Source organism: Giraffa tippelskirchi, chromosome Y (genome assembly GCF_054371585.1).
Source record: "Giraffa tippelskirchi isolate mGirTip1 chromosome Y, T2T-mGirTip1v1.2.pri, whole genome shotgun sequence".
Lineage (NCBI taxonomy): Eukaryota > Metazoa > Chordata > Mammalia > Artiodactyla > Giraffidae > Giraffa > Giraffa tippelskirchi.
In genome coordinates, this window is record NC_137290.1 from 18,456,292 (window position 1) to 18,472,392 (window position 16,101).

At 39.5% G+C, this 16,101-nt stretch overlaps 1 protein-coding gene across 1 annotated transcript; it reads right to left on the reverse strand.

Moving 5' to 3' along the window:
- Positions 1-13,823: 13,823 nt before the first annotated feature.
- LOC145537574 (heat shock transcription factor, Y-linked-like) lies at positions 13,824-15,710 on the reverse strand. Its single transcript, XM_081568270.1, has 2 exons — positions 15,061-15,710; positions 13,824-14,629 (listed from the first exon to the last, which is right to left on the reverse strand). The coding sequence occupies exons 1-2, from the start codon at positions 15,571-15,573 to the stop codon at positions 13,898-13,900; spliced, it is 1,245 nt and encodes a 414-aa protein (XP_081424396.1). The 5' UTR covers positions 15,574-15,710; the 3' UTR covers positions 13,824-13,897.
- Between the last annotated feature and the right edge of the window lie 391 nt (positions 15,711-16,101).

The following is a 16,101-nucleotide window of genomic DNA, read 5'->3' on the forward strand; positions in this document are numbered from 1 at the left end:
GGTGATGCTGTACTCGTAGGATGAGTTTGTGCATTTTCCTACCACTGTAGTATTTTGGAAGAGTTTTAGAAGTGTATGTGTTAACATTTCTCTTAATGGTTCATACAATTTATCTGTGACACCATCTGGACCTTGAGTTTGTTAACTGGAAAATTTTTTATAACAGTTTCAATATTAGAGCTTGTAATGCTGTGTTCATATTTTATGTTTCATCTTACTTGAGTTCCGAAGAATTAGTCTGTGGCTTCCAGATTCTACATTTTATTGGCTTAAACTTGTTTGTTGTAGTCTCTTATGATCCTTTGATGTTTCTGTGGTATCGGTTATAATGTCTCCTTTCTCATGTCTAACTTTATTGATTAGAGTGTTCTCCCTTTTTTTGTTGATGAGTCTGGCTCATGATTTATGTATTTTCTTTATGCTCTCCAAGAGCTCCCTTTTAGCATTATTGATCTTTGCTATTGTTTACATTTTTTCTCTTGTTTTCCTGTTCTAGTATCAGTGACTTTTTTTTTTTTCCCAAAACTAATTTGGGTTTTCTGTTTCTTCTTCTTTCTCTAATTGTCTCAGTTGTACTGTTAGGTTGATTACTTGAGACATTCCTTTATTATAATATTTACTCTTTTAGTGTTTTATCCTGTTTCATAGGTTTTATGCAATCGCATTTTTATTGTCATTTGTTTCTATGAATATATATATATATATATATTTTTTTTTTCTGCCTGATTTTTCGTGTATTTCTTGGCCATGAAGAGGTATATGCATGAGACTGAATTTAATCAGGTGTTTGTTTGTTTGTTTGTTTTGTCTTTGTTATTTATATTTTTGTTTGTTTCTTTTTGTTTTGTCCCCACCACACACCATGACTGACATTCAAATCGTAACATATATTGCAGTAAAAAAAAAAAGCTTGATAACATTTTGATTAACTTAAATTTGCCAAGGCCTGATTTGTGATCCGGTTTCTGATTTATCCGGACATATTTCATTTGCCCTTGAAAAGGAACTGCCTTCTGCTGGTTTTTTGAAGAAATCTACTTAAGTTTCAGTTGAATTGCCAGGTCTGTTGTGTTATTTAAAGTCTGTTTTTCTTTTACTACTTCGTTTTTAATTTGGAAGATAATTATTTTCCAATGTTGTTCTGGCTTCTGCTGTACAAAGGCATGGATGAGCCTACAGCACACATACAGCAGTTATTGTGCTATCATTCACACACCCTTCTTAAATGTTTCCTGCATGATTTACATTTATTTTCTGAGATGTTTGATCATCTTTACTATCGTTCCTCTCAATTCTTTTTCAGTGACAATTCCTATTTCCTCTTTAATTATGTCTCATGTGTTTTAACATTGTTTCTTTGCCTGCAACGTACTTGACTTTCTTCACATTTGTTTATCTTACTATGTTAATGGTCTTTTCTTCCCAGGGTGCAGGGTTGCAGTTCTTGCTTCCAAATGCACCCTGACTGGATAAGTTTGGTGCAGTGGTTTCTGTGTCCTTGGAGGGGGAGGGACTGGCAACTATATTCTCTGGCATCTATATTCCACAGCTGACACTTCTCTCTCTCACGGTGGTATCTTTTGCAGGTATGTACGGGTTTAGTCTGACTTTAGGCAGTCCATCTGTGGATGATATGGCTTGTGTTTCTGTTCTGCTTTTTTGTGTGGCATGAGGCATCAGCTCTGGATAATATAGCCTTTTGAGTGGAATTGGTTCTTAGTTTGCGATGGAAGCCTTCATAGACACTCTCACCAATTAATATTCGCTGGAACCAGGAATTCTCTGGTACTCTATGGTCTTCGATATGGTGCTGAAACTCTAGAAGAACAGGCCCAACTTCTGGTCAGAGAACCAAGATCACATAAAAGATTAGACAGAGGAAACAAAGGAAGTCAGACAAATTGTAAGAAACCAAAATCAAAGAAAAAGATAATAATAACAAAAAAAGAAAATAACACAAGCAAAAATCACAACAGGGAAGAACATAGAACCAATAATACAACTAAGCGAATAACTTGCAAGACATAAAACAACACTAGAGCAGAGTGCCACGTAAAAAATAAAGAAAGAGTAATACACCACATTAACAAATTGAAAGAAAAAAAACATATGGTTATCTCAATAGATGCAGAAAAAGCCTTTGACAAAATTCAGCATCCATTTATGATTAAAACCCTCCAGAAAGCAGGAATAGAAGGAACATATCTCAACATAATAAAAGCTATATATGACAAACCCACAGCAAACATTATCCTCAATGCTGAAAAATTGAAAGCGTTTCCCCTAAAGTCAGGAACAAGGCAAGGATGTCCACTTTCACCACTACTATTCAACATAGTTTTGGAAGTTTTGGGCACAGCAATCAGAGCTGAAAAAGAAATAAAAGGAATACAGATAGGAAAAGAAGAAGTAAAACTCTCACTGTTTGCAGATGACATGATCCTCTACATAGAAAACCCTAAAGACTCTACTAGAAAATTACTAGAGTTGATCAATGAATATAGTAAAGTTGCAGGATATAAAATTAACACACAGAAATCCCTTGCATTCCTATACTCCAATAATGAGAAAACAGAAAGAGAAATTAAGGAAACAATAACATTCACCATTGCATCAAAAAGAATAAAATACTTAGGAATATATCTACCTAAAGAAACAAAAGACTTATATATAGAAAACTATAAAACACTGATGAAAGAAATCAAAGAGGACACAAACAGATGGAGAAATATACCGTGTTCATGGATTGGAAGAATTAATATAGTGAAAATGAGTATTCTACCCAAAGCAATCTACAGATTCAATGCAATCCCTATCAAGCTACCAATGGTATTTTTCACAGAACTAGAACAATTCATCTCACAATTTGTATGGAAATATAAGAAACCTCGAATAGCCAAAGCAATCTTGAGGAAGAAGAATGGAACTGGAGGAATCAACCTGCCTGACTTCAGGCTCTACTACAAAGCCACAGTCATCAAGACAGTATGGTACTGGCACAAAGATAGAAATATAGATCAATGGAACAAAATAGAAAGCCCAGAGATAAACCCACGCACATATGGACACCTTATCTTCGACAAAGGAGGCAAGAATATACAATGGAGAAAAGACAATCTCTTTAACAAGTGGTGCTGGGAAAACTGGTCAACCACTTGTAAAAGAATGAAACTAGAACACTTCCTAACACCGTACACAAAAATAAACTCAAAATGGATTAAAGATCTAAACGTAAGACCAGAAACAATAAAACTCCTAGAGGAAAACATAGGCAAAACACTCTCCGACATAAATCACAGCAGGATCCTCCATGACCCACCTCCCAGAATATTGGAAATAAAAGCAAAAATAAACAAATGGGACCTAATTAAAATTAAAAGCTTTTGCACAACAAAGGAAACTATAAACAAGGTGAAAAGACAGCCTTCAGAATGGGAGAAAATAATAGCAAATGAAGCAACAGACAAACAATTAATCTCAAAAATATACAAGCAACTTCTGCAGCTGAATTCCCGAAAAATAAACGACCCAATCAAAAAATGGGCCAAAGAACTAAACAGACATTTCTCCAAAGAAGACATACAGATGGCTAACAAACACATGAAAAGATGCTCAACATCACTCATTATTAGAGAAATGCAAATCAAAACCACAATGAGGTATCATTTCACACCAGTCAGAATGGCTGCTATCCAAAAGTCTACAAGCAATAAATGCTGGAGAGGGTGTGGAGAAAAGGGAACCCTCTTACACTGTTGGTGGGAATGCAAACTAGTACAGCCACTATGGAGAACAGTGTGGAGATTCCTTAAAAAACTGGGAATAGAACTGCCATATGACCCAGCAATCCCACTGCTGGGCATATACACCGAGGAAACCAGAATTGAAAGAGACGCATGTACCCCAATGTTCATCGCAGCACTGTTTACAATAGCCAGGACATGGAAGCAACCTAGATGTCCATCAGCAGACGAATGGATAAGGAAGCTGTGGTACATATACACAATGGAATATTACTCAGCCATTAAAAAAAATACATTTGAATCGGTTCTACTGAGATGGATGAAACTGGAGCCCATTATACAGAGTGAAGTAAGCCAGAAAGAAAAACAACAATACAGTATACTAATGCATATATATGGAATTTGAAAGATGGTAACGATAACCCTATATGCGAGACAGAATAAGAGACACAGAGGCATGGAACAATTTTATGGACTCTGAGGGAGAAGGTGAGGGTGGGACGTTCTGGGAGAATAGCATTGAAACATGTATATTATCATATGTGAAACAGAACACCATTCCATGTTCGATGCATGAGACAAGGGCTCAGGGCCGGGGCAATGGGATGATCCAGAAGGATGGGATGGGGAGGGAGGTGGGTGGGGGGTCCAGGAGGGGGAACACATGTAAACCCATGGCTGATTCATGTCAATGTATGGCAAAAACTATTGCAATGTTGTGAAGTGATTGGCCCCCAACTAAAATAAATAAATTTATAAAAAAAAATAAAAAAAAAAAAACAAAAAAAACGCATGGAACAATTTTATAGACTCTGAGGGAGAAGGTGAGGGTGGGACGTTCTGGGAGAATGGCATTGAGACATGTGTATTGTCATATGTGAAACAGAGCACCATTCCATGTTCGATGCATGTGACAAGGGCTCAGGGCCGGGGCAATGGGATGATCCAGAAGGATGGGATGGGGAGGGAGGTGGGTGGGGGGTCCGGGAAGGGGAACACATGTAAACCCATGGCTGATTCATGTCAATGTATGGCAAAAACTATTACAATATTGTAAAGTCATTAGCCCCCAGCTAAAATAAATAAATTTATAAAAGAAAAAAAATAAAGAAAGAAATCTGACAAAAACGACAAGAGCTTTCCCACAGAACAACAGAAAATCACAGTTAACATAGAAATATATACCTATTAAAACAAACATGACAAGAAACGACATCAACAAAAGGCACAGAAAGCAGGAAAACAAAGTACGTGTTATATACATACAAAAAATAAATATATGCATTCGTATACTGTATTGTTGTTTTTCTTTCTGGCTTACTTCACTCTGTATAATGGGCTCCAGTTTCATCCATCTCAGTAGAACCGATTCAAATGTATTTTTTTAATGGCTGAGTAATATTCCATTGTGTATATGTACCACAGCTTCCTTATCCATTCGTCTGCTGATGGACATCTAGGTTGCTTCCATGTCCTGGCTATTGTAAACAGTGCTGCGATGAACATTGGGGTACATGCGTCTCTTTCAATTCTGGTTTTCTCGGTGTATATGCCCAGCAGTGGGATTGCTGGGTCATATGGCAGTTCTATTCCCAGTTTTTTAAGGAATCTCCACACTGTTCTCCATAGTGGCTGTACTAGTTTGCATTCCCACCAACAGTGTAAGAGGGTTCCCTTTTCTCCACACCCTCTCCAGCATTTATTGCTTGCAGACTTTTGGATAGCAGCCATTCTGACTGGTGTGAAATGATATGGAATTTGAAAGATGGTAACGATAACCCTATATGCGAGACAGAATAAGAGACACAGATGCATAGAACAATTTTATGGACTCTGAGGGAGAAGGTGAGTGTGGGACGTTCTGGGAGAATAGCATTGAAACATGTATATTATCATATGTGAAACAGAACACCATTCCATGTTCGATGCATGAGACAATGGCTCAGGGCCAGGGCAATGGGATGACCCAGAGGGATGGGATGTGGAGGGTGGTGGGTGGGGGGTCCAGGAAGGGGAACACATGTAAACCCATGGCTGATTCATGTCAATGTATGGCAAAAACTATTACAATATTGTAAAGTAATTAGCCCCCAACTAAAATAAATAAATTTATTTAAAAAATAAAAAAAAATAAATATGTGATGCAAACAACCTTAAAACAGTAAATAATCAAGAACAATGAGAAAGCCTACAAGTGAGAAAACGAGTGAACCAGCCACACAGCATAGCAAAACATGGTCAGTATAATGAATGTTATTAGGGTCCCTGCTGTCAGTGTTCTGGTCCTGAACACGAGCCACAGCACAGCTCCACCTCTTGAGAAAGCGTGCCCAAACGAGGGCAGAAATAACTTTGGATCTTCAGTAGGGACAGGTCAGACTCTAATCTCGGATAACTCCTATTTGCTTTTAGTGCTGCCAGAGCCTGAATATTTGCATTCATTGGAAATCTATTGTCCCTTTTGTATGCCATAGACAAAGAGTCTGCAACCACAGGCAGAAAATTTATGGCCCTACTGGGATCGTTTTCTAGCCTGTGGTGGCAGAAGCATGAGTGTTAGTTCTAGCTAGTTGTTTTCTATTGCCTGATAGTAGGTCTCAGCTTGTGGGAAAGGGTGGGGGTGGGGAGGGGGAGGATTCAATGGTGTTACCTCCTCTGTGTGACTGAACCCTAAGGTCCCGCTTCTCTGTCAGTTTGGGATTTTTCAAAAAGCATTCCTTCCTATGCACTTTGACATCCCAGAACCATCACTCCATCTCTACGTAGTCAAACGCAGTTCACTCCCAGGTTGGCTTTCTAACCCCACGTTTCATCTTCCAGGCCCTATGAACACTGGTTGACCTGCATGGCAGTTTGGGACATGTAGGACCACACCACACATTCTCTGTTTGATTCTCACTCTAGACAAGCTATATTTCATCAGCTTCTTCACCTTGCTTCCTTTCAGTCAAAAGTAATTTAAGTTTACTGAGGTGACTTACCTGAATCCTCAATCTATCCCCTGCTTCTCCATCTCCCACCACAAGACACAGGTTTGGTTCTATTCCTCTCATCCTCCTTCTCCCATCTTCCTTCCATTCTTCCCAGTTATGTCTTGTTCCCATATAGTTGAGCAAGGTCGTCTGCTAATATTCATTGGATGTGCTCGGGGAACTGTTGCCTTTATAGAAGTATTATTTGTGATGCCCCCATGAAGAGAGTTGCTCTCAACGTCTTCTTATTATCTGCCCAATCAGAACTTCTGCTTTTCTTTCTAGGCAGGCTCTGTAATTCATTTATGCATGCCAGTAAGGCAACAAACTTTAGTTGATGTGAATTTATCTGTTTAATGGGAGCTTTCATGCATACACACATAACTGGTACAACATTGACTTCGAACATGCAGATAAGCCGAGTTATTTTTCCTGAAATTTCTGCTAATGAGGAATTGTCATCAGTTTGAGGAAACATAGTTCCTTTGCAGATAAAAGATGATACAGATATTGGGCTCAAAAAGTCCGTTCCTGAAAATATCTAGCTATTTGTCAAATTGTCCCGACATTTTCCCGGAGCACAGATTCCTTTTTCTGCTCTGGAAACTTAACTGTTTCAAGTGGGTGTCAAAGGTCAGAGATGGGCATGGTCATAATTTAATACTAACTTTCCAGGCAAGCGTACTGGTGTGGGTTCCCATTTCCTTCTGCAGGAGATCTTCGCGACCCAGGGAGTGAACCCAGGTCTCCAGATTGCAGGCAGTTGCTTTGCCAACTGAGCCACCAGGAGAGCCCACAAGAAGATGGCAAGTGCCCAGGAATGTAACAGTTGGTAGATGATAGCTTGAAAAATGGAGAAGGCAATGGCATCTCACTCCAGTACTCTTGCCTGGAAAATCCCATGGGCGTAGGAGCCTGGTAGGCTTCAGTCCATGGGGTCGTGAAGAGTCGGACACAACTGGGTGACTTCACTTTTGATTTTCACTTAAATGTATTGGAGCAGGAAATGGCAACCCACTCCAGTGTTCTTGCCTGCAGAATCCCAGGGACGGAGGAGCCCGGTACGCTGCCGTCTCTGGGGTCGCACAGGGTCGGACACGACTGAAGCGACTTAGCAGCAGTAGCAGCAACAACTTGAAACAGAGAGAGAGCGAGCAGGCAGGTGTAGTTAGTCATTTAATCTTAATAGGTAAACCTTAATTGGAGTCTGGATCAGAGAAAAAGCAAGGGTGTTTCATAAAGTCATTTACGTCTCCTTTATTGTCTCTGTTAATGGCTTAGACTGCATGTGAAAGTGAGGTCATTCATTTGTGTCTGACTCTTTGCGACCCCATGGACTGTAACCTACCATTTCTTTCTCCAGGGGATCTTCCAGACCCGGCGATCGAACTTGGGCCTCCCCCATTGCAGGCAGACGCTTTACCATCTGAATCACAGGGGAAGCCCTTAGACTGTGTGGGTCACAACAAACTGTGGAAAATTCTTAAAGAGATAAGAATATAAGGCCACCATACCTGTTTCCTGGGAAAGGTGCACGCAGGTCAAGAAACAACAGTTGGAACTGGAGAAGGAACAACGGACTGGTACAAAATAGGGAAGGAAATACATCAAGGCTCTATATTGTCACCCAGCTTATTTGACTTCTGTGCAGAGTATACCATGGACAGTAACTTGCTGAAAGAATTTGAAGCTGGAAACAGAATTACTGTGAGAAGTGTGAATAACCTTAGTTATAAGATGACAACACACAAATGGCTGAAAAACACTAGGGACTAAAGAGCCTTCTGATGAGGTGACAGGAAAAGCTGGATTAAAACTCAATCTTATATGGAATTTGAAAGATGGTAACGATAACCCTATATGCGAGACAGAATAAGAAACACAGATGCATAGAACAATTTTATGGACTCTGAGGGAGAAGGTGAGGGTGGGACGTTCTGGGAGAATGGCATTGAGACATGTGTATTGTCATATGTGAAACAGAGCACCATTCCATGTTCGATGCATGTGACAAGGGCTCAGGGCCGGGGCAATGGGATGATCCAGAAGGATGGGATGGGGAGGGAGGTGGGTGGGGGGTCCAGGAAGGGGAACACATATAAACCCATGGCTGATTCATGTCAATGTATGGCAAAAACTATTACAATATTGTAAAGTAATTAGCCCCCAAGTAAAATAAATAAATTTATAAAAAAAAAAAAAACAAAACTCAATCTAAACACAAACCAACGAACACTAAAAATAAGACCATGGAATGTGGTCCAAACATTTTGAGATCTAGCAATAGGATACAATTGACTCAGTGACAGGTTTCACTTTCTTGACCTCTGATATCACTGCGGGGAGTGACTTCAGCCACGAAACGAAAAGGCACTTGCCACTTGGATGAAAAGCTACGACCAGTCTAGACACCATGTTAATAAGCTGAGTGATTACTGAAAAAGATCCGAATGGGTAAAGTTGATTTTCAGGAGTAACGTATGGCGGAATGAGCAGGACCCCAGGAACTGAGTGCCAAAATATCGATGCTTTGCAGTAGTGGGTCTGGAGAAGATGTGTGAGAGTTCCGTTGCGAGCATGGAGTTCAAACTAGCCAAGCATGAAGGAGTTCAACTCAGACTATTCACGGAAGTTCTGACGCTGACCATGAAGAGCCAATATATTGACCATCTAGGGCCTAGAGTGAAATCACTGGGAAGAAACTGATGCTGGGAAAGATTGAGGGAAGGACGAGAAGGGAATGCCAGAGGGTGAGATGGCTGCAAAGCATCACTGACTCAAAAGTCATGGGTTTGAGTAAACTGGTGATTTGAAAGGCAGGGGAACCCAGGGTTCTTGCTGTACATGGAGTCACAAAGAGTCAGACAAGACTGAGTGGCTGAAGAACATCAACAAATTGGTATTGGCAGTGCTTGGGAGACTTTGTCATTATACATGGGATGAAAAGTGAGACTGAGGACAATTAGAAAGAACACAACTCTTGTCGGTTTCCTTGTTTTCCACCCTCAAAGTATTCTTCTCACAACATCTCTTGAGAGCTTTCCAGAGAAGGAGAATCCCTGGGGAGTCATGTGGTATCCTGAGATGGAAACCATACCCTATATGCCACTTGGATCTACAACCTTGGTCTTAGGCAGAAGCAGGCATTGTCTCTAAATATGTGCTAGAGCTGCCCATCTTCTGATGGGTTAACAGTTATGGTTTGTGATCTTAAGAATGGGATGAGAGGTAAACAAACTTACAGTTCTCAATCCAACTCTGTAATCCTGGGAGAAGCATCTTTGACTTGTGTATCCTAGTCGCCCTTAGGAATGCTTACAAGCGGTTACATTACTGAGCAGGGATGTAGGCAGGAAACTGCATCCATTTTGACTTTACCGCTGGCCTTCTCTGTGAATAGACCATTCCTCTTCTCTTAATGTCACAGTTTTTGTCTTCAGATGAAGGTTGAGCATTGTGGAAGTGTGTGAATGCATGTGAAATCCCCATAAAACTGAAGACAGGGAGTACACAGTTTTCCTATTTGAGTCAGATCTCAAAGACATTTAGCTTTACAGATCCGCACTATCAATGCATCTCAAATATTCATAAAATTCTTATGTGATGATTGTCACACAGATTTGAGACCAGAAGACCTGTATAGTCAGCTGCTTAGTAGTGTGGTGGGGCTTGGACATTTCAGGTATTATGTAAGAAGAATGTGAGCCATGTTATAACTTCCTTTCATTTTAACTGTCTATCACACCCACTTGGGAAGGGGGAAGGGGACTTCCACCATGTGGGAAGAGAATTCCAGGTTTCGTCCTTAGTTTCATTTGATGCCTAAGAGTGTTCATTACTGGTGAGTGTGCAGCCTCCTATAGGAAGGTCGTATCCTATTACAGGAAGGCCTGGTTGAAACTCCAGGCCTCTACATGGCCTTCTTGAGTACTGCCGTATTAGAGGGTGGGTGTTTTGTTATTGCCAGACATCATAGATACCTAAGGTCCCACGCATCTTTTGCTGGGTTGATTGGGAGAGTACCATAGTTTTTAACTATGTTTGGGCGGAGGAGCTTGGTTATTATTGAAATGCTTTCAACCTTTGACGCATCCATTTGTCTTGCACTTTGAAAAGAGAAAGAAGAGTTTTGAATGGGCAGTTTAATTTGTGCCTGGCTGTATTTTTGAATGAACTATTTCTTCAGCTGAAATTTCTAACATAAAAGTCCAAAAGAGAGCCCAGACATACACTCACATTCTTAATCTGATGCACACACACACAAGCACAGTCACGATCTTGTATGCTTAAACACAATTACAAAAAGAAAAGAAAACCCAAGGACTCACTGGAGGACACCTATGAACTTCCCAAAGTTTCTCTGATACTTGTCTCTAGGCTTAATTTTGGAAATCATTTTCTACTTGAATGATATGTCTCTAGCGACATTTTAAATCAGAATGCTTTAAAAGATATACCTTTGTTGTGCATTCCATGGGATCTTAAAGTACTTTGCATGTAAGACTATTCTGTGATTTGCTAAAATGAAAATAATTTGTAGGGTAACAATAGTGAAGTCATATTGAGCTATTTAGGCCCTGCAGTTACACATTTGCTTGTTCCACTATAAGCACCCAATTTCATCCTCTGATCTTCTCCCATCAATTTTTCTACTTCTTGTCTCAATCTTCTGTGTTTAACTCACTGCGTTAACTCACTTGAATTTTTGTTCTCACTTTTACTATTTTAGGCACAAATTATAAAATAAATAAGTACGGGAAAGAACACTGAACTCATGTATAATATTTCCCTACTGTATTGAGATACTTTCTCTATAAGCTTTTGAGAATTAAAGGTACTGATATGTTAAAGCCATATGGGAATTGATGACCAAGGTAATGCATCATGTAACCAGGCTTCCCGTGGTAGGACAATTGAGGTACAATTTAATACTATGTTTTCAGGAGGGAACAAAAACAGTAGCTTTCCCACATAATATATTGCATGTCCTTATCCATGCCTTTTCCAAGTTACCACAGAGCACTAAGGGAATTAATCCTATTCTTTTTGAGAAGGACCTGCCCCTCAAAGCAGAACAGGAAAAGAAGATCAAAGGGAGTGAGCAGGAATAATCAGTACACGGCAATGAAATAGAAGATGTGATTGCTTTTAAGGTGCTATTTCTCAAAGCATGCAAATTTGGCTCCATAGTAAGATGCCTGAAATCGAAAACCAGACCATTGGACTTTGCGCTTGAAAGGATAACTAAGGACACCGATTTCAATAACTCTTACAATTGCTGCAAAATGCTTACCTCTCTAAAGTATAGTGTTCTCAGCCAAATTTAATGAAAGTTTTCAGTGAAAGAAAAAGCGTGTGCTGTTTGGACACCTCCCTTATCTACACAAATAGTCCACAGCTTTCACTCTGCATTAGCCCCAAACATGAGAACGGTGAACTTAACTTGGTGTTGTCCTATGTGGGTTACCACACCAAAACAGGGCCATGACTTGATATTGCTACTACTGTCTAAAGAAATGGCCACAAAGTGGAGATTGCCAAGATTTCTAGGTAGTGTTCATGACAGTCTGGGGGGTCCAACTGGCAGACACTCTGCTCATCTTCTTTCATTGTGAACTATGTGAAGGATCAGCCATTGATTTTGATCCCTCCTTACTCCATGACTTTTCTAGAGAATTAAAATGAATGATTCTTTTTTGTTTGTTTGTTTTTTTCATAAATATCTCTATAACTACTACTGAATTTTAGGGAACTGGGGCCTGAAACAACATGACTAGTATGGGTTGTTATAGACTGTAAACTTCATGAGAGCAGCAATCATTTTATAATTTGAATTCCCACATTTGACATTCATGAACATATAAGATATATATTTATCAACCGGGAAAAGATTCTCAGTAAGTAGGAAAGGTCAATTATGATAATAGTGCAGGTTATAGGATGTTGTTGAGTAATGTATATAGCATTTGATTCGTGATTACATTTCCTTGTTGATAATTCAGTAAGTACACGTTTTAGCTGATGTGAAAGATACACAAAGAAAAGAGGGTAGACCCCAAACACATTGAAGACCTGATATCCGTGCTCACCTTGGTAGGAGGGCGAACAGAGGTTCCTTCCAACCCCAAGAAAGAGTTGAGGCAAAGTTGTGAGAAGGGGCTTAGCACATCTGAAAGCAGTGTGTGTGATTGTAGCTCCAGAAGGACGGTGTAAGAGAATGGTACTGAAACTACTACGGAAAACAAATATCATGTCTTCAAAGAACTTGTTAACCATCCTGAGGTGCTGCAATCACCAGAGGAATTTATTTTGTCTCTGAGGGAACAGATAAGCAAAATCTAAATATGCATTAGGAAATATAGGGTGGAATCATGGTGGCAGGAAATAAAGGTACGCCTTAAGGAGAGCAGAGCTAAAATGACCCTATACAGTACCACTTGTAAAATACCTATCTTGTGCTGGCCATGGTCCAGTCACTGATTATGTCCTGTAATCGTTGGTATCACAGTGATGGTATAACGGTTCTCCTAATTTTGGACATGCTACAATATTTATATTTTCAAGTATGAAATGAATTTCTAGAATGAAGACAATCTCCTGTCTAATGTCTTAAGACTCTGCTGCTGCTAAGTCACTTCAGTTGTGTGCAACTCTGTGCGACCCTATGGACAGCAGCCCACCAGGAGCCCCTTTCCACGGGATTCTCCAGGCAAGAATACTGGAGCGGGGCACCATTTCCTTCTCTATCTTAAGACTCTACCGATACGTAATAGAATATCATGTAACTGTGAATGCACTAAGGTTCGTACTGTGTAGGTGCACTTGTTTTGATTTTATTTGTATGTGTTCCTTCACCCGTACCATCCTCATTTAGACACCCATTCATTTCAGCAGGGATGATTTCCCAAATCACTTTCCATCCATTACCTCTTTTCCCTTTGTTCTCATTTTCTTGCTTAGAAACAATAGGCTAGGTGCCATTTACCTAGGATGCCTAACGGATGTTTTCTTGAACTGAAGAGTTTATAAAAGAGTGCAGAGAAATAGCCAGACATTGAAATAAAGCCTTAATTTACTCTTCATTGCTTCAAAATAGAAAACAAAACTGTGCAGAGGAACGTGTAACTTTATTGTTCAAATACAAGAATTGTGGGTATTTGTTGACATCTCCCAACGTAAATTTTAATCTTCATTAGGTTCCATAAGCTGATACTTATTTGATAGGTCAGTTTTAATTAGCATGGTTTTCACATAAGGAATATCGTTGATGAATTGACTTGAAAGAGAGGAGGTGGGTGTATAAGCGATCGTTGGCACTGGGGACCTTGAGTTGCCTCTCTGTTGCTGGTTAGGAAGAGGACTGTCATGGGCTGACATATCGCTATACCTGTCTGGAAATGTAGAAGGCTCCACCATCAGTCCAAAAGAACTGCTCCATAATGGAGATACGATGTGGTTCTGAGAAGTAGATGTAGCGGTAGTAGCAAAGTCCTCAACATGGCCATTTGCTTGAGTGTAGGTGCTATGGAAGTGCCAATTAAAAATGCTCAACTGGTTTAAAACAGCAGGTTGATCTACCACGTTCTGTTCTCTTTGTCTAACTGATATTGATGGGGAAGGAAAGTCACGCGGAAGTAGGGCGCTTGTTTTAGGGACTATCTGGCTGGTATAAGTCTTTTGTGGGAAAGGCACACTTAAACTGGTGGAAGCTGAAAATGGACTCTCTCCACTAGTTTGAGCATGAAAACCAGAGTTACGATCATCTATGTTGACCCTTGCTTTAACATGCTTCTTCTCGTAATCTGGAACTAGTGAAGATTTCGGAAACACATTGCTAATCCCAACTCTTCTTTTCATTCTTCCTAAAAGTTGGGGATAGCCTCTTTTGAAATTTGGATTATGGTAGATCTGTAACTAAAATCAAAGGATACAATTATTTAGTTTTTTATAAACGAAGGTAAAACTGACAAGCAAAGTTAAACTATAAAAATGTATTCCTTTAATGATGCCAATTAAATAGAATCAAAGACAACACCTCCATTAGTAGTTTTAACACCTTACATGTTAGAAACAAGTATGCTCCTCAACTAAAAAATATGTTGTATATATACAGTAAATACCACTTAAAGTAGCTTGAGGACATGTATCTGATTTCAAGTTGCTAGGAGAGTGTATTAAGTATCAAATATTTTAACCTCCAGCTGTTCTCAACTTCAAAAAATAAAACGTGTTCAACAGTTTGCTATCTCAATTTTAAATTCGGTTTTTGCTACATATGTGAACATGCTTTCTAAGTCACATGATTTAATCTTACATATTGACAGTAAGTGGAAATTTTGGATTACCTTGCTCAAAACAGAGACATTGTTTTCTTCTTCCAGAAAGTCAGGGAGTGAAGCAGATCTTTGAAAAGTTTGTCGCTTTTTACTAAACCCATAAAGTTTAAGCTGGCTAACTAAACTTTTCATACTATCAGTTTCAAATATTCTGAAAGGGGCCTTTCTTTCCAAGACTTCTTTCTTGAAGAGTTCTTCGTTGATCACTATAGAAGTGCCACTCTCATCCCACCAAATAGATTCAAACTGATCACTTTCAACTATAGTCCAGAGTTTTTGTGGAAAAGTGAGGGAAAGAAAATCATTCCACTCATTTCTTTCAGAGACAGAAAATGTGTAGGGTGGCCTTTTTATCCCAGCTTCCTTAGACAAAGCCTGGAAAGCATATTCTTCAATCATAGATCTCAAAACTGAGTCCCCAGTAAGTGTGTAATCACACGAAGACGATCCAATGGAGGTTTTGGAACCACTTGATACATCGTTACGAAGCACATCTTGAATTTCTGAAGGAATGTGTGCCATCTCAGAGAGATCTTTCTTCAGATACTTTTCTCATTTGTCTGACTTTACACACTCCAACTTCAAATGCTGCTTGGCTGGCGTACAGAGATAAACTCTCAAGACCATCAGCATGGTTCTCAAAGTCAAAAAGCTGTGACATCACAAAGTCACTGGTCTCCTAGCAATTGAAGAGTAGCGCTGACATCATAAAGTCACTGGTCTTCTAGCAATTGAAGGGCAATGTTCAACCAGTGTTTACTTCTACATCAACTTAAAATAAAGGCTGCTTGCATAAACAGTAACCAAAAACATGAAACCTGCAAAATGTCATTGCTAAAGAATTTTTACACAGAAAAATCACATCAATAAGTCTACTTGGTTCCTGAAATAAAAGTGATTGATCACCCTTCTATACACATATTCTTAACATTCAGGACTGTTACCAAACCAAACATGGGTCTGCTCACTTCTATGCAATGAAGTCAATCAACTGACTGTGGGTTTCAGTGAAAGCAAGTGTAGTGTTTATTTTATGACCTTGCACAGAAG